Below are 25300 nucleotides of genomic sequence, written 5' to 3' on the forward strand. Positions count from 1 at the left end.
GTCTGGGAAGGGGGCAGAGGCTTGAGGGAAGAGCTGAGCCCACCAGGTCGGCAGGTGTGGGGAGGGCACACAGAGCAAGCACGTGCCTTGGGAAGGGCTATGGCACAGAAGCGCAGGGCAGGTCTTTGTGGGGCTGGACAGGGAGGCTGCCTTTGGTATGATGGGACACAGAGCTGGTGGGCCAGGGACTGGGTCTTGAATGGCCTGTCAAGGACTGCCTACGGGATGTGACCAGTGCCCCCAGCTGTGGGTGGGCTGGGACAGGGGCTGCCGATGGCAAGGTGAGCCATGTGGAAGCTGTCATAATCACCGGACTCCCTTTCTGGAGAATCACAGGATTCTGTGCAATCCTGTCTGTACAACTACAGAATCAGGAGAAAGTGTTTATTTTAATTTTCTAGCAGTGTACTGCTTGGGGTGGACATCATTCCTGAGATGATAAATTAGCCTTGGTTTTGCTGAGTGGGCCCCGGCCCTTAATCTACTGAGTAAACCCTCCCCAAGGCAGGATGCAGGCCTGGGGACGTGTAGGTGGCTGCAAAGACGAACATTTCTGTGTGGTCAGAACAGACCTAGCAAGGCAAAAAGCTCAAAGGATATGGGGGGGCGGGGGGAGGGAAGAACTACCCCAGGAGGGGGAGCACCCTCATTCTCAAGGGGTAAATTTCAGCATCTTCCTTCTGCCATTTGTGTATCAGGTCTGATGGAAGGAGTTTGGGCTTCTCTAGGGTCAGACTTAACCTGAGTCTGGAGCCCGGCTCTGCCACCTGTTAGCGGTGGGGCCTGGGCAAGTCACTGAGCAGTGCAGCCTCAGTTTCTTCATCTGCCAAATGGGGAGTTTTACCTTCTCTGTAGGATTGTTGAGATCACTAGAGACCTTCCAGGTAGAACTTCTAGAACAGAACCTGGAACACAGCAAGTGCCTCAAAACAGCCTCCCCACTGCTATCAGAGGGGGACTCTCCTTCCCAACATCTGGAAGCCCCCCCTCGCTTTGCCCCCTCCTGGGAATGTCTCCCAGGCACCCTTGATGGCATCCCAGATGGCTGCCCCGCTGTGGTAGCAGTGGAGCCCCCGCCCCTTGCTCCTGTCTGGGCAGAGAATGGCACGCGTCAGCAAGTCTCCTGGCCCCTGCCCAGCCACGGCCGCATCTGCTGCCCGACCTCGGGCCACCAGGGGATGCCACCGATTGAGGCCGAGCAGCTGCACCTGGCTAAAAACAAAAGGCCCCCCCCTCCCCCTGCCCCACTGCTGGCCCTCCCCCTCCCCTGCCTCTGTCCCCCAAGCGGCCGGGGTCACCGGCCCCCTCGCTGCCTTCCCTCCCAGCTGCCTCGCCGCTTTTGTTCAGCATGTGAAGTTCCCCATCAGCCGAGCTCCTTGCACGGGAAGTAATCAGGGATCTTGACAAGGCTTCAAACCACAAATGCCACTACAAATTAACCAGCACCACTACAAAATACTACTCCTGTCAACATCGGGGAAGAATGCTTCGCTCTCAGGACCAGGAGAAGCCGTCTCTCAGCTCAGCTCTCACTCATGGGCCTGGCGGAGAGAATGGCCTTGCAAGGTGACTTGTTGAGGCGGCTGAGTCCCCGGCGGCCCCTCACTAGGGACACCGGCTTCCAGACCCAACGGCAGGCGCTTCGACTTTTCTTCGAGGGCCACATTCTGTCCCCACTCCCCTATCAAGGCTGCCTGAGGAAGGTTAGCCACAGGCACATGGGATCTGTCTCCAGAGTCTGACAACCAGGGCTCAAAGGCCAGCCCCACCAGCTTCCTAGTGCAGTGTGCCAATTCGGGCAGGAGGGATCACAGCCGCACCTCTGTCTGGAGCTTTAGAACTGACCGGGATGTACTGGGTAACACCTGGCCCATCGAGGGTGCTCCAGGGTGAGGCCCTTCCCCACGTCCCATTCCCATGAAGAAGCACCTTCCCTCACCCTGTGTGCAACAGGCTGGAGACTTCTCACTCAGCTCTGATGGGGAAGTCCATCCCACGCAGCATCTTTCAGTGAGCACCCTCCCAGATTAGAACCTGGAGCTGAGGGTTACTTCTGCAGATGCCGCAGGGCCCGAGGACCCCGGGGCCCCCCCAAGGGGCCCAGGTCCTGGCCAGCACTGCCAGTACAGAGCACGTGCTGTAGGACGCCAGCGCAGCTTTCCCCAGCACCCTCGCTGACACTCTGAAGCGGAGGCAAGCATTTGATCCTCCCCAACAAGCAGGATCAGCTCTATCAAGTGTGGACGAGAGGATTCAAGATAATGACAGGAGTTGGGGGACAGGCGAGAGCTGTGCCCGAGAGAGCTGGTTGGGCATTTCAAAGGAGACACTCCACACAAATATAGCTTCAATACACTCCTTTCTGGAGGCCTATCAAAAGAAGCCCTCTTTTATTTCCATACCTTGCATAATAGCGGCTCTCCCTTCCCGAGGAGTAGAGGAGCCTTGCTCTCAGCCCAGAGGCCCTTTGTAAAGCCACAGAAAGCTTTGTCTTCCTCTCCCAGCCGGGGGCCATTTCACGCACAGGTCAGAGCATTGATGTGGCTACTAACCAGGAAAATTAACCAGGTGAACTCTTCCCTCGTTAAACAGTGACGGGATTTAATTGTGAATTTTCTGTTTCACCCTGTCCATTCCCAGCAGCAGATGTGGTTGGGGTACGTCCCTGGGACAGAGAAGCACCCAGCATCTCCCCCGCCTCCCCATTGAGGATGCCAGGGCCTCCTCTGGGGGGGTAGGGGAAAATCTGACAGAAAACGGACAATACAGGACACCATTCAGACCCAAAGGATCCGAGACTCCCTTTGAGGCTGACCTTGGAGGCCACCATTCTTATGCCTCCAGCCACTGTTGCGTGCACCCCACCTTCTCTGGCCCCTGGAACAGGAAGTGTGGAGGCCCTGGCTGCCGCCCTACCCCAAGCTTTGCGTGCATATCCCTCAGCCTTCAGTGAAGCTGCTTGGCATCTCTGGTCATCTGTCCCCTTCCCCACACCTCTGGTCCCTGCTTGCTGTCTAGCCTATTACCCCACTGACTTTGACATTTCACCTCTGGTAGATAGTGCCTTAGGTAGTGCCTATCTCCCCTCTCTGAGCCTGCTTTCCCAGCAGTGAAATGGGGAGACTAATTCTGACCTTGAAGGAATATTGAAGGGATGGTCTGAGGCATGTCCCCCTTAGGGCCTGGGGAAATCCGTGCATTGGTTCCTGAAGAGCCAACCCCTCCCACGTCCATCACAGGACCAGCGCGTGATTAACATTAGATGAGCTCTTTGACCCTCATCCACTGCTCAGTGTGACCCTGGCCAAGTCTGTGCCTCCCCTCGTCTGTGAAATGGAGTCATGACCCTCATTCCTGGCATGAGGCTTCCTGGGCTGGCGAGTACACTGACTAGGTGTCGGTTCACAGCAGGCCACAAAAGCTTTGGGCTCTGCCCCCTCTCGCAGGCTGCCCCGCCTCCACCCCTGCTTTACTCTCTGCCCCTGGTCTGCGCCCAGCAGTGAAGCATTCTCCACCCTGCAACCCCATGCTGGATGCCCGCTCATCCATGCCACCCAGGTAATTAAGTTGATATTCCAACACAGTTTCCCCTCCTGACCTTTTGGAAACAATGTGTTTTGCTGCATCAACAAATTAGCTGCAAATCAGATGCTGTTCTCATCAATGTGGGTTTCATATCCAATGAACACACTCACCTGGTCCCCACAGCTGACAGATATAAACGCCAAGAGCCAGGCAGAGACTGGCAGAGGTCAAAGAGTCCCTCTCTTCTCTGGGACTTCTGTGTCAGTCACACTGTGGGGCTTACCCATTCATGTCCACATCTCCCAGCAGTCACGTGGCCAGCTGGTGAGTTGATAACATGGAGGCCTAGGCAGGCCATAGCTGGAAGAGAGTGTCTGTCCTTAGGAGCCCACCCAGCCTCCTCCTATCCATCTTCTACATCAAGAACACCAAAGGCCTCTGATATGTCCCTTCCTACCTGAATTCTTCCCACTGCACTCAGGAGAAAACCCACACTCCTTAAGCGGGCATTAAAGGCCTTAAATTATGTGACCTCCACAGGCCATTCCTCCCAACCTATCCCATCCTCACATTCACCCTCACTTAGTCTTGCTTGATCACTGTGGTTCCCATCTCATGCACCTAAATTCTATACTACCCCCCATCAGATAGAAGAACCCCTCCTTGGTACTGCCACACACCTCAGCACCCCTTTCTCCTCTGTGTTATAACCCCGCCATCAGAGTGGGAACCCTCTGAGGGCAGGGCTGGGTCTTATTCAGGATTGTGCCCTTTGCCTGTACAAAATATCCTCCATTGTTTGTTAAATGAATCAAGACAAGAATCTTCTTTGGAAAGGACTGGAAAGAGATGCTAAAATAAGGAAGGCGAGGATGTCAGTCATTCTCTCACACGCCTGTTTTCTAAGGCACAGATCTCTTAACAGCAGAGTCCAACTTCAGAAAGGATATGGAGTAGAAAAACCGAATCAGAAAGGATTCCAGATGACTTTGGACGTTTCGGTTGACAAGGATAGCACAATGGACTAAGAAAACCTGCTTGTTTTAGTTCCTGCCACTAGCTCTGTGACCTCACTTTAGTCACATAACCTCTCTGGGCCACCTCTTCTGCAGGGAAATAACCCTCCTCCAACTTGCCTCACTGGGGAATGTGAGGCTCAAAGGAAAGAAGAGAAGTAGAAATGCTTTGAAAGGAAAATACATCATGTAAATAGAAGAGATTAGTAAAACCCAGTCCTTTCAACAGTGCCCTGCTCAAAGCACGCTTCCTTGGAAAACCAAGATCCTTGCATTCACAAGACTCTTCTGGGAAGACTTGTGGGTTTAAGGGAGGGACAGAGGATCGGATGTTCTCGTTTCATCAGCAGTTTGCCGGGCCAGAGCCTCCCACAGCCAGGATGCCCTCCTATAGCATCCTCATGCTAGTGCTGGTGACTCTGGAGTTATTTCCATTTTACAGAAGACTTAACTGAGGCTTAAGATTGAATAACGTGCCAAATGGCAGAGCCAGTATTGAACTCAACTAGAAAATGACAGAGCCAAGTAATGAACATGAGTCTTTCCAAAGTCTATTTCTTGGGGTTTTAGCAATGCTTTTTATACTCTAAGAAAGGTATTTTTCTGAGAAGTAGGTCAAATTCCATTGGATCATACACCCCTGAAGCACAGACTCTGTCCTGTTCTCCTGAATCCCCAGGCCCTGGCCCCAGGCAATTGTTCCATCACTGTTCATGGGAGGGATCTTTCCACTCCGGGGGAATCTGCATCTGGACTCCACGTGACTTTCAGAAAGGCAGGTGCTTGTGTTGGCCACTGAAACCTCCCGCTCCCCCACTGGAGTGCCAGATCAACTGCTGAACAGAACTCTTCTTAGCCAAAGATTGCCAAAAGCCCAGCCTTTTTCAGCTCACTTAAGAACCAGCCGTCCGTGTAGCCAGGGAATTGAGGATCACACGTGACGCGATTTCTCTGTAAAAGTGCCTGGACCTCTCGATTCTCTGCTCCAAGGCTCTTCTGGTTTTGTCTCTTCTTCCTCCAGCTGTGGGAGGGGCCCTGGACTTACAGTCAAGAGGCCTGACAGCAGGCCGCTGTCTCTCCCTCCAGTCTGTGTCCCTCTCCGTGGAAGGATAAGCTCCTGGCACTGGAGCCGTGGAAGCAGCAGACAAGGCTGCCTAAACCTGGGACTTAAAGAGCATGGGTGGGGGTGGGGTGGGGGTGGGGTGGGGGTTCCAGTTTACTGAAATGACTTTCACTGAGTCTAGCCGGCAATGCAGTCCTCTCGGGCCTCACCTCAATCCATCGTAGTGCCATATTCAGTCACTCCCTGACTCAGCTTCCTGAGCACTGGAGCCATGTTGTAGAAAACAGCGTGTTGAGTTGATTTTTTTCCTAGCTTCCCTCTGCACCCTCTCCTCCCACCTAAGTCACCAGCACTCCACACTATGGCCTGTTCTAATTGTCCCCAGAGGCCTGTGTCCCCCGCTGTCATGCCCCCCAGCATATTTGGGGAACTGCAACCACTACAGCTCAACAGCCCTCTCACCCTCTCCCCTCCAAGAAGCAGAAGCTTCTTAGCAGCACCTTGCCCTGGGGGAGCTGCGGTGATCCACCCAGTGTCCCACTCAGAACCCGTGTACCGCGTTACCCTCTCTCGGTGTCTATCAATCCCCTGGTTTACTCTCCTGGTTTCTAGGTTAGGTGTGGTCAAGAGGCTGCTTTCCTCCCACAATTTATAAATTCGGTTGCAAAAGAGCTAATACTTCCTGATGATAGTCAAAGCAAAATAATTACAGAATCTGGAGAACTGACATTCACTGAGTTTCTTCTACATGTGCCAGGAAGCTTCAGTCAGAAATCTTGCGGAGCACCTATTTATCCAGTACCACACTAGACTCCAGGATAAGCAGAGAAATTAGATGAGTGAGCTGATAATTACAACCTCTGTACCAAGAATACATGGCAGGCAGAGCATCTGACCCTCACTGCTCAGGGAAGGGCAGGGAGGGCCCCCTGGGGAAGGTGGTGCTCGAGACAGAGAGCAAAGGATGAATAGGAGACACCAAGAGTGAGACAAAAGGAAATGGAAGATGTTTCGGGAGCAGCCTTCAAGAACACCTGAGCTTTCAGGGAGAGCAAGGGGGTGAGTGGGGCAGGGTTGGGGGGAGAGAGGAGTTTGCAGAGGCTTATGTGTGGGGCCCAGACTCTGGAGGGCTTTGAACACTTCAGTCAGCATTTTCCAGGGGATATTTAACAGGTATTATAGGGGATGTGAGTCTGTTCAAATAAATATGGGAAACAGGACTTTTATGGGGGGAAAAAAAGAATTAATAGTGTTTTGCCTGTTGAGGGGTAGGGGTTTTATCACAAGGGTTGACAGGCTTTGCTGTGCTAACCAGCATCATGAATCTCCAGACAGAGCAAGACTCAACACTTCTCATGTCTTCCAGGGGAACCCCCTTTTCTTCTTTCATACAATGCACCTCCCAGGATGGTGTTTCTCAGAAGATAGCTCAGGAGATGCCAGCCTTCCACTGGGATGATTTAGGCTGGCAAAGAACATAATTGGGCATGTTTGTTGGTTTTTTTTTTAAGCCCACTCTGGAATAAGATGGAAGATGGTTGGGAGGGGAAGAAGCTGGAGGGTGGGAAAGCTGCTAATGGTGATAGTTACTGGCGTCTACTGGCCAAAGATCTTGGCAACCGTCATCTCATTGAATACTTTCTAACAGTCCCCTCGGGTGGGTAGTGCCATTACCTGCATTTACAGATGACGAAAGTCAGGCCACAGAGTAAATGGATGGCATGGGTCCAGTCTGAGACTGTCTGACCCCAGAGGTCATCTCCTAAACACCCAGCCCCACCGCCACCCCCACCGGCCAGGTCAGAGCTGACTAGTGGTGAGGGCTCTGGAGCTCGAGAAAGAGGCCACCCAGAAGCAGAGGGGCCAAGAACAAGGGAAGCTGAAGGTGATGGGGTAAGCAGAGGGTGTGTGTGAGAGTTGAGGGGTTGGACGAGGACCGCAGCCTGTGTGCCTGTGGGCAGCCATGCTCGTCTCACCGGGTGGCATCCCAACCCTTGACGGCCTCCAGCTGAAGGAGGGTCCCCGAGTGTGGGTTCGCCAGCTCTCCAAACAGCAGAGGATCCAGGGAGCCAGGCTGTGCTCCTAGTGTGCCATGAGGACCCTAGTTCTCTACTAAGTCTGTCAGCCCCCTTTCTCCATAGACCACTCTGACAGGCCCAGTGCTGGGCACCAGGGATCCAGGGACCCTGGAGACACGGCCTCTCCCCGCCAGGAGTCAGGTGTGGAGAAGGAATTGTGAGGCAGGTTTGCTGTCTGGACGACCCCTCCAACCAAGTGCAACTCTGAAGTGCTGTCCAAGAGAAATGTAACGGGAGCCACACATGCGAGCCACATACGGAATTCTAAATATTTTAGTAACTATTAAAAAGTAAAAAGAAACAGATGAGATTAATTTTAATAATATATTTAACCAAAATATCCAAAACATTTTCATTTCAACATATAATCAATATAAAAAATTATTGAGATATCTTGCATTCTTTTTCAAACTAAGTCTCCAAAATCCAATGTGCATTTTACACTTAATAGCACATCTTAATTTGGACTCACCCTGTGTGGCCATTGGCTCCTGTTGTGGGAAGTGCAGATCTGGACTTTGCGGCATAATGATGGACCTCTGTGAACCATGAGGCTGATGGGAAGAACCAATCAGAAGCCTCCCAGGGCTTGCCAAGTGTCCATGACCTTGGTCTAGCATGGACTTTACTCTCCTTACACTGTGTTCATCTGCCCCACTGTCCAGGGCATCTAGATATCTGGGCAGGCTGTTGAGAGAACAAAGCTTGACTTTTGACACAGAGGGTTCAAGGGGTGAGCTAAGAGATCTGTGCGCCACTGATTTTTATTCAAAAGCCAAGCATTTTGTGCAAATTGTATTTATTCATCAGACATTTATTGAGAAGATACATTTTCCCAAGGTACAGGGATGACTCCCTCAAGGAAATGAACGTTTGAAGGAGTAGGAGGGCAGCTGGGCAGACATGGGGCGATAGTGGGTGATGAGTGGGAGCACTGGAGGGCAGCACCCAACCTCGGCAGAGTCCCGAAGGACAAGCAGAGGTTTGCCAGGCAGCTCGGTGTGGCGGGTCGTTCCACCTGCTGGGCAGGCATAAAGCAGGCCTGAGAGCCTCGGGCCATGCGAGGGTCTTCAAGTGAGCACAGGGGGAGGTTGGGAGGGGTCTGGGTAGGGCACGGCAGAGGCCAAGTCTTAGAGGATTTAGAACGCCAGCCCAGGGTCCTGGTGAACTGTCACCCCAGGACAGGAGGGGACAGCAGAGGTCTCAACGCTGGGGTGTGGCAGGGTCACACTGCATTTTAGAAGACTCCTGTTGGCCAGTGTGGAGAATGGCTGAGGAGCTCCAGGCGGGGGCCCTGCTGGTTACAGTGATCCAGGCCGGAGGTGGAGGAGAGGGCCTCAGACATGGGGTATGCAAGAGCCGGCAGCCAGCCATGGGAGCGGGAGGCGTCAAGGATGGCCCTCGGGCTCTGGCTTGGGTGGCTGGATGCCCAGAGCTGTGTGTGGAAATGCATCAAACCACCTCTGTACGCACTGATTCCTTAAGTTTCCACTTTAATGCAGCCACAGAGACTCCGTCCCACTCGCCCGCCGCCTCCCAAGATACAGCGCTCGAGGCCCGTGAGTAGCCAGTGGTTCTGCCCTCTCACCTAACACTGCCTGAGCCGTCTCCCCGCCTGACTAAACCTCGGGGGTCTGACCTCAGCTGCCTTGCCAAGGAAAGCCAGGAAGTGGGTTTTTCAGCTTCCCTCTGTGTGGCATGTACCCAAACTTGCATTTCCTGAGCTTCTGTCTCTTTCTTCTGAATCAGTTTGGCAACTCGCAGGTCGGAGCTGTAGGTAGCGGGGCTGCTGTGTGCTGTGTTTGCCGTGTGTGCCTGGTTTGAGCGCGTCTCCTAGGTTGAGCCAGGTTGCTAGCCAGTGAGCTTTAAAGGCTGCAGCCGCCTCTTCCTCACAAAGGAAACAGAAGTCTGGCAGCAGGGGTCTCGTTGCGCCAGATCTTGGTTTGGAAATGCATTTGATGTCCCTTCCCAGGGGCGGATGCTACGCCCAGAGAATATTGAGCCGGCTCAGATGGAGACCAGTCTCCTCCTCTCCCGGGCCGCACACAGGGCTCTACCTTCCCAAGCAAAGCTCCAAGGAAGGGCAGAAAAGCAGGACGAGATGTGATAAACCCACCAACAACTGGGAATGGGCGGGCGAGGGAGAGGGACCCATCCATATCTTCTCAAAAGAAATGCCTTAGGAAAACACTGGGTGCGGATCCGGGGTTCAGCATCAGTGAAGTCCTTTTTCTTGTGAGCTAAGACTTCAGTCATGCTGAGGCCTGATAACTTTAGCAGCTTCCTTTAAAGTGGGAAGGAAACTGGCTGGGACCATTGAGTGAGGGCTGTTGACCAAGAGAAGAGTTTCTCTGTTTCTTGTTCAAAACAGCCACCACTCTCGCAGTCAAGCAAAAGGGGGCTGGTTCCAGCCCAGCGACCATCATGGTTCCCCACAAACCCGAGTCCCAGCCTCTCCTGCCCTCCCCACTGCGGTGTCCACATCCATCTTGAAAAGTGTGGCAGCTGAGGGGTGCAGGTGACTAGGCTGAGCTGTGTCTGACTTTTTTTTTTTTTAAGTGTTTATTTGAGTGAAGATCTATTTGAATCAGATGGCAGCAAACCAGAAGTGGTTATGAGTGCTCTCAAACTGTGTCTGTTTTGAATCCTTGCCGCACGTACCTAATGTTGGATGGGTGGCCCTCTCTGCGTGGATGTTGGAACATTCTGTGGCACTGTCTTCCTTCCCTTCCCTTCCCTCCCATGTACGGGAGCTGCAGGGCTGGGGTGGAGGCAGCCATGACACTGAAGTTCCAACCACACGTAACGGAGCTGTCCTGTACCCCAGTCAAACCATGGTCACATGGGCACAGCTGTTGAGGGGCTGAAATGTTTCTGCTTACTGTCATTGGATGGAAGGCACAAACAGCAAAGAGAAACTGCTCTGGGGGACAGGAAGCCAATGTCTGGGTCAAGAGCTGTGTGATTTAGTGGGAATTTCTGTATAGTCATTAGTAACGTGGATCTGGGGAGTAGACAGAGCCAGGCTTGATACCAGGGTTGTGTGACTCTGGGCAATTCCTGAAGCTCTCTGAGCCTTGCTTCTCTCTCTCTAATGCACCCTTGTTCATGGATGTTTTTTGTGAGCATGAGTATAGACCTCATTTGTAAGGCTCCTCGCACAGGGCCTAGGACACAGTAGCAGTTCTTATTCTTCTTAATAGATTTTTCAATCTTACAGCTTCTAAGGAATGACCCAGTTTCTTAATCATTCACCTAGGATTTTCATAGTCAGCGAATCATTCTTAGTCATATCATCCCAGATGAGCCTCACAGAATCTCTATGAAGTAGGCATCTCCTCCACCCGTTTTAAATGAGAAAACTGATGCTCAGTAACTTAACCCAAGTCCCTCAACTACACAAAGGGGTCACCAGACTCTAGAACCTGTGGTCTTTCATGCATACCAAGTTCCCTGGACCCTCCATCTCCACAGAGTCCATCTTAATACAAAGGATGGGGGGAGAGCCTTCAGGTGAGAAAAAATTAATCAGTGGTAGGTTGTGTTTCCTATGGAATCGCTACGGCAGTGTTAGGCCCTGGCACAGATGCAGGGGTGAGAACTGACATTTAGTGAGCACCTTTTATGTGCCTCGGACTGTGCTCCTCTGTCCTTAAAAACAACCCAGAGGAGGCAGATGCGATGTCACCGGTTGGCAGCTGAAACCACAGAGATAATCAGAGGCCATGCTGGCCTTTGAGCCCAGGCCTGCCTCTCTGCCCTGCCTCTCCTCACCCCTCACCATGCAGCCTCTCCCAAGCCAGAGTCATCCAGTGGCTAGCTCTAAGAAGTGCCTGGGAAGACCTAGGATCCAAGATGGCAGGGAATTTCTTAGTAGGATCCGGGGCAGGATTGCTCCCCTTGGAAGAACTCAGAAGCTGAAGATAGCTACTGTTGGCTTCACGTTGTGTCGCCAGTGTGAGGACCCAGACGGCCGGGGGCGGCGGGGAGGGCGGGCCGGGGGCTGGAATTTAGCCACATCCACTGGTGATGGAGGACTTGGGAAGGCAGATACTGCCCTGAGCACTGAGGAGCAGCTGCTTCTGCCAGTGCCCCAGTGTGGGAGGTGACTGGCCCTGGCACTCGGGGCTGCGTCCCCTTGGGTTATGAGACACTGAAGAGGCAGGTGGCTGAACAGAACTGATCCTCCTGGGCCTGGAAGTCAGAGAGGCCTGTCTTCGTTTGACTCACAGTTTGGACACTGCTTCGCTGTGTGACGTGGGGCCATATGCATACCTTCCCTGAGCCTTAGTTTCATCATCTATAAAATGGGTTGCTCTACCTCCCTGGTGGGGTTATGAAGTCGTATATTTGTAGTACCTAGCACAGTCCCTGACAAGAGGTGGACACACGTAGCCAAATTCTGCCCACCCAAATACCTTCATCCAAAGCAGGGTCACCTTGGGGCTGATTTGGGAGCCCTAGAAGTTCTGTGCTTCCTGGGCCTTGCGTTCCCTGGTGCCCCAGGTCTGTTCATTCTGAGTGCCCTCACGCAAGTGTTTCCAGTGGGCACCCCTGCACACTAGGGATGAGCCTGGGAGATGTGGAGTGTGGGCCCCATAGCTCTGAGGGCCTCAGAGACGATGGCCTGACAAGCTCCCATGTCAGGAGCCGCTGGCCCCTCACTGGGCTTTGCTGGGTCACTTAGCCGCAGGCCTTCTCAGCAGAAGTGTGGCCGTCAGCCCAGGGCAGTGGGAGCGTGGGGGCCAGCATTCAGCCTTTCTGGAAGGAGCTTTGTAGCCTGGCACCTGTCGCTGGAGTTCAGATGTGACCAGAGGATTTAGATTTTCTTTGTAAAAGGAAGAGAAAGGAAAGAGCAGAAGAAAGCCTTGCCAGTGTCTGTGGACTCAGGGGAGTGGGCTGGGGCGTGCAGGGGAGAGGCAGGCTGTGGTCGGCCGCATGTGAAGCGCTTTATAAGCTCTGTATTTATTATTTCTTGCTCACCATTAAAATCAAATGTACTCGGTGCTTTTGTATTCAATACACATTTAACCCTGCCGACTTGGATTTCTCAGGTTTTAAATCCAGTGGGGAATTGGCTGGTTTCCCAACTTTCCCCTCAAGTCCCCCTTGAACAGAGCTCCAAATCCCTGTTTAGCATTTTCTCCCCAGCGCGGCTGGGATCGGAGTGCTGGTGCGCCGGTCGCGTTGTGTGTGCACGTGGTATCTTCCCTCATCCCCAGCCCCCACCCCTCCTAAGCACCCCGGAAAGACGGATCTGATCACTGAAATATGACGGGCCAGTTGTCTGCATCGTCTTGTGATTCGGGCTTAATTAAACCATTTTGTCTGTGTGTGTCTGTGCCTGGTGTGGCTCTAGCTGTACGTCTGTGGCCGTGTGTGTGTGTGTGTGTGTGTGTGTGTGTGTGAGAGAGAGAGAGAGAGAGAGAGAGATCCATGCATGGGCCTTCTCCTGCTGTGCGTGCCTCTGTGAGTATTTGTGAGACTGTGGGTCTGTTGGCATCTCCATGCCTCCGTGCATGTCTCTGGGTTGTTGTCTGTCCATGAGTATAATTTTGCGTCTGCTTTGTCCACACCAGTCAGACGTGTGTGTGACTCTGGGTGTGTCTACAGCCGTGCGGGTGACTGTTTCTGGGTCTGCCGAGCCTTTCTCTCCCTCCCCCGCCTTCGCTGCTGCCCTCCCCCTCCCACCCCTCCCTCTCCCGCTCTGTCTGGTTTATCATCCCTAATGAAGCAGTCTTCTCCATCGATCCTGCTGATTGCCAACCCATTCCTTTTGTTTGTTGGCGCTGAGCCATTCAGCGGCACTCTGACAGCTCAGCTCGTCTAATTAGCTCTGTTGTTCTTTTTCCCCATGTTTCACCACGTTGCAAGTTCAGTTGAAGTTGCCACAAACTTAATCCCCCCATTTCAGCCACAAGTTCACATTCCTAACCCACCTCTATTGTACGAGGAGCAGCTGCGGGCAGGGACAGGCGAACGGGCCTTACTGTCTGACCTTCCTGAAGCCCCCACCCCAGGACCCCGGGGCAAGGCAGCAGTTGCCCCAACTGCATGCCCTCTTTGTGGTGCAAAGTCAGGTGCAAACCAGGTGATCCTGCTTACCGGCTGCTGGAGGAGTCAGGCTCTGGGCCAGAAACCAGTTCAGGGTTAGCACTGGTGGGGGATGGATCCACTCTTGTACTCAGCAACCAGTGACTGGATGTCTACTCCATGGAAGGCACTGTTCTAATAGCAGTGATAATAATAGCAACATTATTATGCACTTCTTAGATTCCAAGTAGCAACATTCATTTCAAAAAATCCGGCTGAGGGGGGTCACTAAACCAGGCATGGAGCGGAGTGCTAGGCAAGAGTGAGACCATCCTAAATCCATCTTCTAATAGAGAGATACCCCCTGTCTTCCTTCTGTTATTGATAAGGTCACAGGGAAGCACAATGAGCCTGTATTGAGCCCCCACTGTGTGCCAGGCCCCATGCCAGTGCTTTGCCTCCATGAGCTCATTGGATCGTCACAGTAACCCCGTAGCAGACAGCAAGTTCGGTGGAATGCACTTGGCTTTTACCACATCTCTGATTTGCCAAACCAGGCTGACATCAGACTGGCTGTTCCACAGGAAAAACTCTGGTTAAATCAGATGTGAGGAGGCCTGAGGGCCTGATGAAACTCAATAAAGACTTGTCTCTTAGGCAGCCAACTTCTGTAACCTGTATTCTGAGGCCATTGTGTTGTGTCGCCCAGCACTGTGGGATTGGGGGCTGGCGGAGGTTCTGGAAGAGGGTGCAGCGTTTGGAGCCTGCCTGTGCTCTCCTTCTCTGTCTTGTCCACTGACCTCAGCAACCGTGGCATTGCCTGCATTGGTCCCTCGTCTACAGAGCAGGGCAGCCCCCACAATGGGCTGCTCGGTCCTTCTTACTGGCAACAAAATTCACAGATAGGCCCTCTCCAGTCCTCCTCTGGCGTTGTACAGAGATGGTGGTGCTAAATTTAATGGTGGTGCTAGTGTTGACTGGCCCAAATGAGTATTCCTCAAGGACACCTAGAAATTCTGAGCCTAACTCTCATCACCGGCTCTAGTAGGAGAAGGGAGTGTCTTTTTATACGATCCCTCATCTTAGCCTTCAGAGGCCGTATATAGGGGAAAAAAACTACCGTGTCGCTGCAGTCTGGCTGTGGACCAGGAGGCTTGCACTTCACTGTCAGTACCCCCAGCTCCAGCCCTTGAGCTCGTCTGTGTGGTGAGTGCAGCGGCCACACGGACTGTATGAGGGTCCAGACCAAGCCCTGCACAGGGCTGCCTGGGGAAGCAGAAGGAGGACTTTAATTGGTGCCCTAATACTGTTAGTATTTGCTTCTCCACCCTCCCACTTAGAGAGGAAAACAAGCCTCCTGTAATTCAGCTGTAAAAAAGAACAAAATAGGCACGTGTGCCCTAAACACAAAGTCTGAGTAAAACCTCCTTGTTCTACCAAACCGGTTTCCAGGTTCCAGGAGAAGGCAAGCGGGACTTAGCATTAGGGCCTCTTTGTTCCGGGTCGTGCCCAGACAGTGTCTCGCTGAGCCCTCAGGGCAGCCCTGCGAGGAAGCAGGTGGAACCACCCGCTGGGTGCAAATCAGGACACCCAGCCCTTCAGAAGAGCCTTTCTCCTTTGAGTAGGCCACAGATTCCAGTTCACAGGTCAGCCACCACTTCAACAGTCTCCATCATAAGCACAGCTTTTGAGTCTATGCTTTGAAAATCCCTCAATGTTCATTTTAGGGCTGCTTACCTGCATCTTGAAAATGTCCTTGAATGGCTTTTCCAACTCAGCCCTTCTTGGGGATTTTCCCCATGCCCATTCTAGGTGCGCCCTCCCCGTCCACACGTCATTAAAAGACCGAAGAGCAACATCACAGTGGAAGCCCGAAGGACGTCCGTCTCGAGCCCCGACCAGTGAGTACCCCGTCCTCCCCTCCCCTCTGTCGGCAGGAGCCCAGGGGGCCGGTGCTTTGTGGAGCCCACGCGGCAGCCCTGGCCTTTGAAGGGCTTCCCCGGAGCCCTGAGCGGGTGTTTCACAGAGAGGTCAGTCGGGGAGCAGGGCTTGATCTGCAGTGTCGGTTCCGCGGGCAGTTGTCGCGCCAGCAGGAGGCCCCAGAGGCCAGGAAGCCGGGCACTGGGCTGGGTTTTGAGTGGTGACACCCACAGGGTACTCAGACAAGCTCAGAAAGTGGTTCTCGGCTTTTTCTTACGCTAAAAATAGAGGGTCAGCAGGAGAGAGTTAGGAACCCGGTCGAGGAGGCTACCTATTTAACAAGGGCCAAGACCCATGGAATCTGGTGGGCTACAGTCCTTGGGACTGCAAAGAGTCGGACACGACTGAGCGGCTCACACACACACCACCTTCCTAGGCCTGGGCTGCTCGAGGGAGGTACACCCAGGGCTATCCTCATCTACTGCCCCCCACACCAGCACCTCTGCTCACCTGTGTTGTAGTGTTTAGCTTATTATGAATCTGCTTTTCTAGCTCTCCTCGGGCCCAGAGCTCCTCAAGATAGGCGCTGGGTTTCATGCACCCTAGCAAGCAGAGGACCTGGTTTAGAGTCATTCACTGGGCAGACGTTGGGTAGATGGGGGGAACGCCAGGGCCAGAGGTGAGCAGTGTGAATGTGAGAGGCTTAGTGCTGTGCACGGCCCCGGCTTCAGAGCTGTCTGGAGAAGGTAGCACTGCTTCCATCAGAGGATGCTGTCTGCCCTTGGTCCCCAAGGTGCACAGCCCCTGGTCTCTGCCCAAACAACTCAGCAGCTCCACGCCAGCTTCCCGTGATGCCCTGAAAAGTACATGAATCCACCTCAGGTTGTTGGGAGAACCAGAATCATTGCCCCTGGGACCCTGACGTCCCTTGGGTGAAGAGGGCAGTGCTCCTCATGGCTGCCCTGTTTTCAGAAAAGTTCTCAGAGAAGGAAGTTGAGGGAGATGGCAGGTCCTAGCGAGAATAGGAGCCAAAAGGAAGCAGTAATTCCCAGACACCGGGCTGCGGCCTAGCCCACCTGCCATCCCACATCAGTTCTTCAGGATTCTCTGGTGTATAGTTCAGTATCACTGGAGACTGTGGTGTGGTTACAGAACCAGCCTACCTAGACGGCCCTCAAACCTGTGTGTCTGTGTGTCTTGGGAGATGCGTGGTGATGGAGAATTTGGAAGAGAGGACTCCAGAAGTCGGGTGTAGGTTTAACTTGGGCTGTGCACAATGGGAATGCAGATTGTTTCCCTGCCATGGATTATGATTGCCCCCTTGTGGAGAAAATGCAGCGTGGCTTCAGAGTGCCTCAGAGCCCAAAGATTTCTCTTTAGGGGGAAGAAATGCGTCACTTTTCTCTAGAGTCATCTCTTTAAAACTGGACTAAATATTTTATTATCCAGTACATAATATTTTATGTACTGGATAGAGGGTCATGGGCCTGGAGATATTGAAATGCAAATCCAGAATATCCTTGCACTGTACCAGAAACACTCCACACTGACACTTGCAGTCTACCGAAAAGCATTACCCATTTGTGGCCAAGTTCCCGATTAGAGCTTGGACCTCCTCACCACATGTATTTATGCTGTTGCTTTTCCAGCCCAGTGATAGGAGATCGCTTCGTCAGTATATGCAAAGAGCCAGTGTCTGGTACCCCCATCATTCTGGTGATTACCAGAACTAGGTCGGTACCACTTTGTGGGTATTTTGTTTTGTTTTATTGCAGTATGCTGGAGAAGGCAATCGCACCCCACTCCAGTACTCTTGCCTGGAAAACCCCATGGACGGAGGAGCCTGGTAGGCTGCAGTCCATGGGGTCGCGAAGAGTCGGACACGACTGAGCGACTTCACTTTCACTGTTCACTTTCCTGCATTGGAGAAGGAAATGGCAACCCACTCCAGTGTTCTTGCCTGGAGAATCCCAGGGATGACGGAGCCTGGTGGGCTGCCGTCTTTGGGGTCGCACAGAGTCGGACACGACTGAAGCGACTTAGCAGCAGCATTGCAGTATGCCTTGTTCTAAACTTCTTTTGGGGAAACATTTGAGGTTGAAATGAACCAGTGGGAGCAGCGGTGGCTAGCTTAGTGGGCTGGCAAACTGGCAGTTATAGAAAACAAGTGACAGGTTCTCTGTGATCACGCATAGCAGTGACCCTGGTCCCCCAGGAGATAGGGAGGTGTATTTTAGAACATCATTCCAAGGGTTTCAGTTCACTTTCTTTTTATGGGGGGAGGGAGGGCAGGGCTGTATTCCTATAACGCCAGTGACATTTCTGGTATAACCCGGGTGTTTCCCTGCGTCTCCTCCCATGCTGCCTTCTCCCTGCCCCCACCCCCCGTTGTGCTCCACTTCCAAATGCCATGTCACAACAGCACTTGGATGTGTTTTTCTCAACTGTCATCAGCTCCAGCTGGCAAGACCAACTTCTTGAAACACAGGAAGCATCCAGCGGAAAATATTTTAATAAAACAGACTCCTCATAAAATGTTGTTTTGGGGGGGAAGAACCAGCCCCCCCCCAGTCTGTCAGCATTGTGTAGGGAGACAGGAGAAGACAAGCCGGCGGGCAGGAGCCGCATCCTAATGGGGCTTTGTTGCGGGTGGTTCAGTGCTGGGCACACGGACTCGGTGCCTGGCCCTTTAATCTGGCCTGGATTCTCTTGAATCACGATCTTTGTCTCTGCTGGGAATATCAAAGTGCATCAGAAACTTGGAGGATTTGGGCCACAGAAAGAGACACAGGATCTTTGAAGTGGAGGGCAGGATTCGGTCCTCCTGACTTCTTGCCCCAACTCTCACTTCCAAAAAGCACATTAAATAATTAACTGTGTGGACCACAAGACGGAGCTGATGAAGAATAAGCCGGTCTCCAAGGCCTCCTGTGGCAGCTGGCAGCTGGAATTCATCGAGGCCCGGTAGCGCTGCCGGCAGCTCTGGCCACTGCCTCCATTGAAGTCCATTTTTTTGCTTTCCAACTCATGTCCATTCTTGCATCCGTTCATTCCGCAAACATCTTCAAAAACCTACCAGGTGTGAGCTTCTTAGGATTTTAAAGGATGCCCTAAAGGGAATCCCACTGCTAAACTTTGTTGACTTGCATTTTCCCAAAGCAAAATGTTTCCCATGTTAAATTTTCTTCCCCAGTGAAAAGTAGGTGTCCTAGCCCCTCAAAACCATTTGAGAGCGATTGGAAGAATCCTTTAGGAAGTCTTCTGGGGATAACATTTCCCTCTGTTTTTCAGTTAACATTAGCTCATTAATATTCAGTGATGACTTCTCAAGAAGTATTAGCTACTTACATTATTATTCACAGCAGGACTGATGGTATGCCCCAAGGATCCCCTAGGGTAAGAGTTAGGATTAGGAGGGATCGGACGGAATGGGCTGTGGGTCAGAGGCCAGTTGGCAGCAAGTACAGCGGAGCTCCTGACGTGTTCTAGGCCCTCTTAGGCATCCCTTCCACAGAATGGGAACTCAGGCTCAGAAAGTGAATGAACCAGGTTTGCAGGTCACCCAGTTAGAAAGCAGCAGGGCCAGGACTCCCAGTGCTGCTCAGGTTCGATCTCTCGGTTGTGCTGTGCTGTCCAACGGGGTCCAGTCCTAGCTTTGCCCAATGAGTTCCGTGTCCTGAGGTGTATTGTCCTGCACGCTACCTTCCTCTTTGCTTCCCTGGGGTCGGGAACCAGAGCTGTTCAGTCCTTTTCTAGCCCAGGAGGCAGTGTTCTCTGGTGGCTGAGTGTTTCCATCTGGGGAAGAAAAGGGAAGTAACATATACTGAACATCCCTAAAGATCGTGAAGGGTGGGTAGTGGCTTTCCCATTGAACAGATGGGGAAACTGAGGCTTGGAGAGAGGCTTTCCATAACTTGCCCAAGGTCTGGGGGCTGGAAAATGGAGAGATCTTCTCTCCAATGACAGACCTGGTCCTTTCTTCTGCAGCATCCAGCCCTTTTTGTTAAGAACCTAGTTATGACTATGAGGATGATGGCGGCTGCAGTAGGCACACTGAGGTCACAGCTTCTCACCCTGTTAAGGGTGGGCTTTGCTTTTTTCAGCAGGAGTGCACATGGCTCCCAGGCCCCAGCTTATCTTCCCTCCTGCTTGCTAGATATGGGGCAATTTCCCATTCAATATGAGGCTTAGAGTCGCTAGCAAGCTGTAAAAGGCAGCACTGTGCTCAGTACTGCCTGCCCCTCAGGACCACACACAGCAAGCAGAGGCCAAAGGAAGGGAATGACCTACTGGTCCCCAGGTGCCTCTCTTTCATTCGAGAAATTTCATTCTGCCATGAGAGTTGGGAGGAAGACAGTTATGAGCAGTCTCCACCTTTTTATAAATCTTCACAATAACCTAGAAGGGTAGAGCTGTCTTCTGAGTCCTTATGGTGACAGAGCTTGTGCTCATTGTAGGTCGGAGACGTGCCCAGTCCTGGCCAGCTGCAGAGACCAAGCTCTTTCAGTGCATACCTTGTCCTCTAAAGGTGACACACAGAACACCCTCCAGTCACCTGAGTCTTGACTGGCTGTAGGCTGGTTATTTGGAGTTCCAAATAAGTAAATGAGAATAGTCCATGTTCAGCCATCAGGGGCCTGAAGCCATTGCCCTGTCACTTCTCTGGCCAGATCCATGTAAAAAACTGCTCTTTGCCAGTAATTTTCTTTGTTTGTAAAAATAACCCAGTAACCTTATAGGTGATCTGGAAGTTAAGGAAAAAAGACAAGTTCATTCCCAATCCCACTACTTCAGTTCAGCCACTTATTAGCATTTCTGCAGATTCCTATTCAGTCTTTTTTCTAGATGTATCTTGCAGAGCTGCCAGCCTCCTTGCAATATCCCATTGTACACTGGACTTCCAGGAAAGTCTGTCCTTAGCCAGTCTTATAGGCCGATATCCGCATGTCCTTGTTAGCCCCATGGTGACCACAGAAGATCCCACTGAGTATATCTATGTGGTCTGCCTGACCACACCCCTTATATGGGATTTGTAAATTGTCCCAGTTTTTCGCAAATGTGAAAAATGCCAAAGTGAATGTGCTTGTCCTCCAAGTTTTTAATCATTATAAGAACAACTACCATTAACTGAATACTGCATGCTAAGCATTTTACATACACTGTTTCATTAAATCCTCACAGAAATCTGGGGGCAGGGGTAGGTATCATTAGCTCTGTTGTATAGAAGTAGTAACTGTGACTCCAAGAAGTGCAGGCTGCACTTGGTCACACATCTAGGTAGTGGCAGAGCTGTCTGTAACACCAAAGACCAACCCTTAACCAGTCTTTTTTTTTTTCTTTTAATATATTTTGATTTGGGCCATTTTTAAAATCTTTATTAAAGTTGTTACTACTGCTTCTTATTTTGTTTTGATTTTTGGCCTCAAGGCACATGGAATCTTAGCTCCCCAACCAGGAATGGAACCCACACCCCCAAGTCCAACCACTGGACTGCCAGGAAAGTCTGTCCTTAACCATTCCTGTAGACAGATTTCTGCTCTGTGTTGCTAAATAACTTTCTGAAAGAATCACACCACTTTACACTCCCATCAGAACTGTGGACTCCCAGAGAATCTGGGTCCCAGAGACCCATCGGGACATGCGGCTGGCATTAGAAATCCTTCTGGCCGAGGAGTACTTCTGCAAGTTGTGCTGACTGGGCAGGCAGTGTGTGCACCAAACGGCCAGCCCCCACTGCTCAGGAATTGGAGAGTCTGCTCATCTGAATTGCACTGCATGACCCCAGTACCCAAAGCCCCTGAAGATTAAAGTAAGATCAGAAGAAGCTGCCAGAAGCATTTAGTGAGAGCTCTGCCCAAAGACCAGGTCTCAGAACACTTTGCAGTTGTATCTCTTCAGGCTGGTTGCACACATGCTCTGGCAGGAGATGACGTCTGCTTCACCCCCACTTCCCCTACCCCCATGCTGAGTCTCCTTGGGCTCAGCACGGCCTCTGGCTAAGGATCACAACCAGAGCCCCTCTGCCTCCTACCCAAACCCAGAGCTGCCCGAGGGTGAGGGCCTGATGCACAGGCCTGGCTTGGCATCCGCAGGCTTGGGCAGCATCCTGGCCCACCAGCTCAGTCCGAGATATTGCACAACTCTCTTTGCCGTCTTTTTTTTTTTCAATACCTGTTAACATCCCAAAGAACACAATCTGGGAAGCTGCCCACAGGAGCCACACAAGCATCCTCAGTTAGCAGCCATATCTGCTGCAGCCTGCCTCCTCCCAAGGCCACAATACCAAGGACTTCCCCTGACGAAGCCATGACCTTCCATGTCGTATATCACCATGTGCGTACACACACGCTCACACACCCCCATGGTCTGTCAGCAGGGCAGGGCTGTGTGACCATCAGCTTTGACTCTTCAACTTCAAGACCAGAGCCTGGCCCAGCTCTGTTCAGGGATATTTACTGAATGAGTGAATGGAGGAATCCCTGAGGGCAGCTTACAGCCCAGCCTCCTGGAGATGGGGGCGGGTGTCAGTTAACAACCACAAATGTGTAAAGAGCACCTGCTGTGAGCCAGGTGAGATTAGGAGGCTTACCAGCACCTGCCTGGCCTGGCAGTCTGAGAGCTAGATGCTGCAATCAGCCCTGGGAGCAATCTCCAGGGTGCCAGCTGGGCCCTGGGACCCAGGGGGTAGGGCCAGCCTCCTGGGCACTACCGCCTGGCAAGCTGCCAGGACACCGAGCAGGAGGGTGCAGACTCAATTAGCAAGGCGAGAGGCTCCTGACCCGACTTGGCCCCCGCCCCCTCTCCACCGGTGAGTTTTCGGCCCCAGAGACAAAGCCAAGACAGAAGCCAGGCCTGAAGCCTAAGCCCAGACTGGAAAAGCAGGAGCTGCCGCATGGCCCCCAGCACACACAGCAGCCCAGGAAGACACAGGAACCCCTCATGTTGACCACTTCCACCTACTACCCGGAAGGAGGGACTCTCCCAGGAGTGGTCACAGTAGGGGATTAGATGCAACTGAAAAGCCAAGCTTTTATGATTCCTTCAGATACGGCACCCCCTCCTCAAGATGTCACTGAGCTCAGTCTCCTCTGAAAGGCTCTGCCACGCCAACAAGCACCCTCCCCAGTCCAGGTTCCACGTCACCATTTCCCAAGTGCCTGTTTTGGGCCCAGTACTTTGACATGTGTCATCTTGGTTAACCTCCCCTGCTCCCCCGAAGTCTACGCAATGAAGGCATTGTTAGTCCATCCAGCCATGGGGGAACCACGACTCTGACAGGTGGAATGATCTGCCCCGGGTCTAGCACACATACCCAGGCCCACTGAGTCCCACACCCACATCCACTGCTTCCTAACTGGACGCCTTCCCACCACTGCTGCCACAGTCCCTAGAAAAGACTTGCACTCTTGGCAGGCAGAGACTGTCCTCAGGATGCGGGATGGGTGTTCCTCAGCATCTACACAGTTTCTCTTCCAGGTAAGGAGAGCGCCCCCAAGGTGTCCCCTTCCCTGTCTTCCCTCCAGCAGAGAGCATCAAGGCGGGGAGAGCAGAGCCAGGCCTCTCCGCCTGCATGAGTGTCCATCCTGCACCAGGGAAGGGCTCCTCAGCGTGCTGGGTGTGGGTGTGGACATGGGAAGTCCACACTAGTGATCTTTGTGGAAGGAAGGCAGACAGACAGACACAGGTTGATAAATAAGTGGATGGATGAATAAGTGGATGGATGAATGAAGGTTAGAAAGGCAAAAAAGACTAACCCAGGAGACGGAAATGGGGGCAGTGGAGCCTAAGTCCCCCGTGCCGGGCCCCCCTGACCTCACACCTGGCTGTCAGTCCTCATGCTGGTGCAGGCTCTCCACCACCTGGTCCCTGCCAGCCCCGCCTGCCACCCGCAAGCCCCCGTGCCCACTCCTCCACAGAGACACCTCCAGGCCACCGTACAGCCTCTGTTGGACTCACGATTAAAGCCCAGCCCCCATGTCACCTCCCAGGTAGCGCTTGTCCAGGGGCCTCTGAGCCAGGCACACGCATCACTGTGCTCTGGCAGGGCAAGTCCCCAAGAGGATGGAAAGGCCCTGGCCGCACACTCACCCATCCACCCTCGACCAGTCCACGGAACAGGAAGACACCTTCTCATCACAGCAGCGAGTCTCTCATTGCTGTTCTTAAGTAGATATTCACCTACTGCTGAGAACAAAGACGCCGTGTCCAGCAGGTTCCCATATCTGTCTTTAGTCCTTCCTCCCGGTTAGCAGTCCTAGCCTTGCCCCAGGCACGTGGAATAGCTCCAGTGGACGTTCCAGAGCTTCCCTTGTGGGTCTTACACCAAGCTCATCTCTTCCGTAGAAGAGACTTGCTTCAGAGCCTTTTTCTCTGTTTTTAACCCACACACGTGCTAAGGTGCCCTCCAGAGTATTGGCCCTGTGTAGCGGTGCTGGCAGGGAGGCATGGCAGCGTCTCCAGGTGGGGGAGCTCTCAGGTGACGCCGATGTGCTGAGACGTGCCCAGCTGGGGACCAGCAACCTTGACTGGGAAGATCTCTGAAGGCAGGACCGCCCTATTCATCCTTGAACACCCAGGGGAGACTCTGAACAGGGTGGAGAGGCGCCAAATCTGTTTGTTGTCGGGTGAGCATAGCGTCTGGGCAGTAACTGAACGTGCACTGGGCGCCATGTGAAGCCCTTCATGAGTATCCTCATTCAGCTCTTGTGATAAGACTAACAGGAGGGCTATAGAATCTCTATTTTGCAGATAAGAAACTGAGGTTCAGGGAGGTACAATGACTGTCCCGAGGTCTGTCTGGCTGGCACTTTGGGGGAGGGTGGACAGACGGGCCTTGTCTTGGGGCCTGTCCCTGCCCAGCGGCCCAACAGGAGCCTTGAAATCAGTGGACGCCAGAGCGGCCAAGACCTTTAAAAGTAAAGATCCTTTGTGCTAGAGTGAAATGATCCTTTAAAACATGATCACCAGCTCTCCTCGTTTGTTACCTCTGGAGACCAAGTCCTTGCTGATTTTTTCCCTTCTTTATCTCAAGTACATTTAAATGTCAATTAAATTTGAAATATCTACATTTGTCAGCATTTCATTGTGGGCCAGCGTGACGTGCTGCTGATTTGTCCACGCGATGTGACACATGAAAAAAACTCTCGAGATGCAGATCTTCCTCATTAAAAAATAAGCCCGTGCGATCCCGGCACGGCAGAGAGCCACAGAGCACGTCCCCGCTTCCTGACGCCGTGTCTCTGACATGGTATTTAAAAAGGAACAGCCGCGCCTGTCACCACTGTCACACGCGCGCGCTAGCCAGCGACACGTTACACCAAACATTAGAGAGGGTTCGGGGAGTCATCTGCATGGGAACTCTGCGCCGAGATGAGGTGGGCAGAGGCGGGAGCAGCCGTGGGAGACGCTGGGGTCTGAATGTGATGGACAGCGGGCCTTTCTTTCTCGCCAAGACTGCGGCAGCCCTCACTGGGTAGCCAAGTTCACCACGACCTGCCTTTTCACAGACAGCTCTTTGTGTGTAATAAAATCCAGGCAAGTGGTGGGTGGCAGACTGCAGGGTAGTAGCTGAATTGGGTTAATGAGGGAAGAGGTATGCTTTTTTTTTTCATATTCTGCCTTAAGCTAATAAAAAATTTAAACCTGGACGTATTCGACGGTTCATC

General features: G+C 52.6%; 1 protein-coding gene across 7 annotated transcripts in view; it reads left to right on the plus strand.

Moving 5' to 3' along the window:
* Positions 1-25300, plus strand: part of DENND1A (DENN domain containing 1A) — a 523231-nt gene that overhangs the window by 485829 nt on the left and 12102 nt on the right. For 3 of the 7 annotated variants that reach the window (XM_043916893.1, XM_043916896.1, XM_043916895.1), the window contains 2 exons: positions 9185-9241; positions 15528-15616. The exons of 1 other annotated variant lie outside the window; for it this stretch is intronic. In XM_043916893.1, the coding sequence (XP_043772828.1) occupies positions 9185-9241; positions 15528-15616 (146 nt within the window). The remainder of the gene's footprint in view (positions 1-9184; positions 9242-15527; positions 15617-25300) is intronic. 3 more of the 7 variants (XM_043916894.1, XM_043916898.1, XM_043916897.1) reach the window with 1 other exon arrangement.

The sequence above is a fragment of the Cervus elaphus genome, chromosome 11 (assembly GCF_910594005.1).
Source record: "Cervus elaphus chromosome 11, mCerEla1.1, whole genome shotgun sequence".
Taxonomy (NCBI): Eukaryota; Metazoa; Chordata; class Mammalia; order Artiodactyla; family Cervidae; genus Cervus; species Cervus elaphus.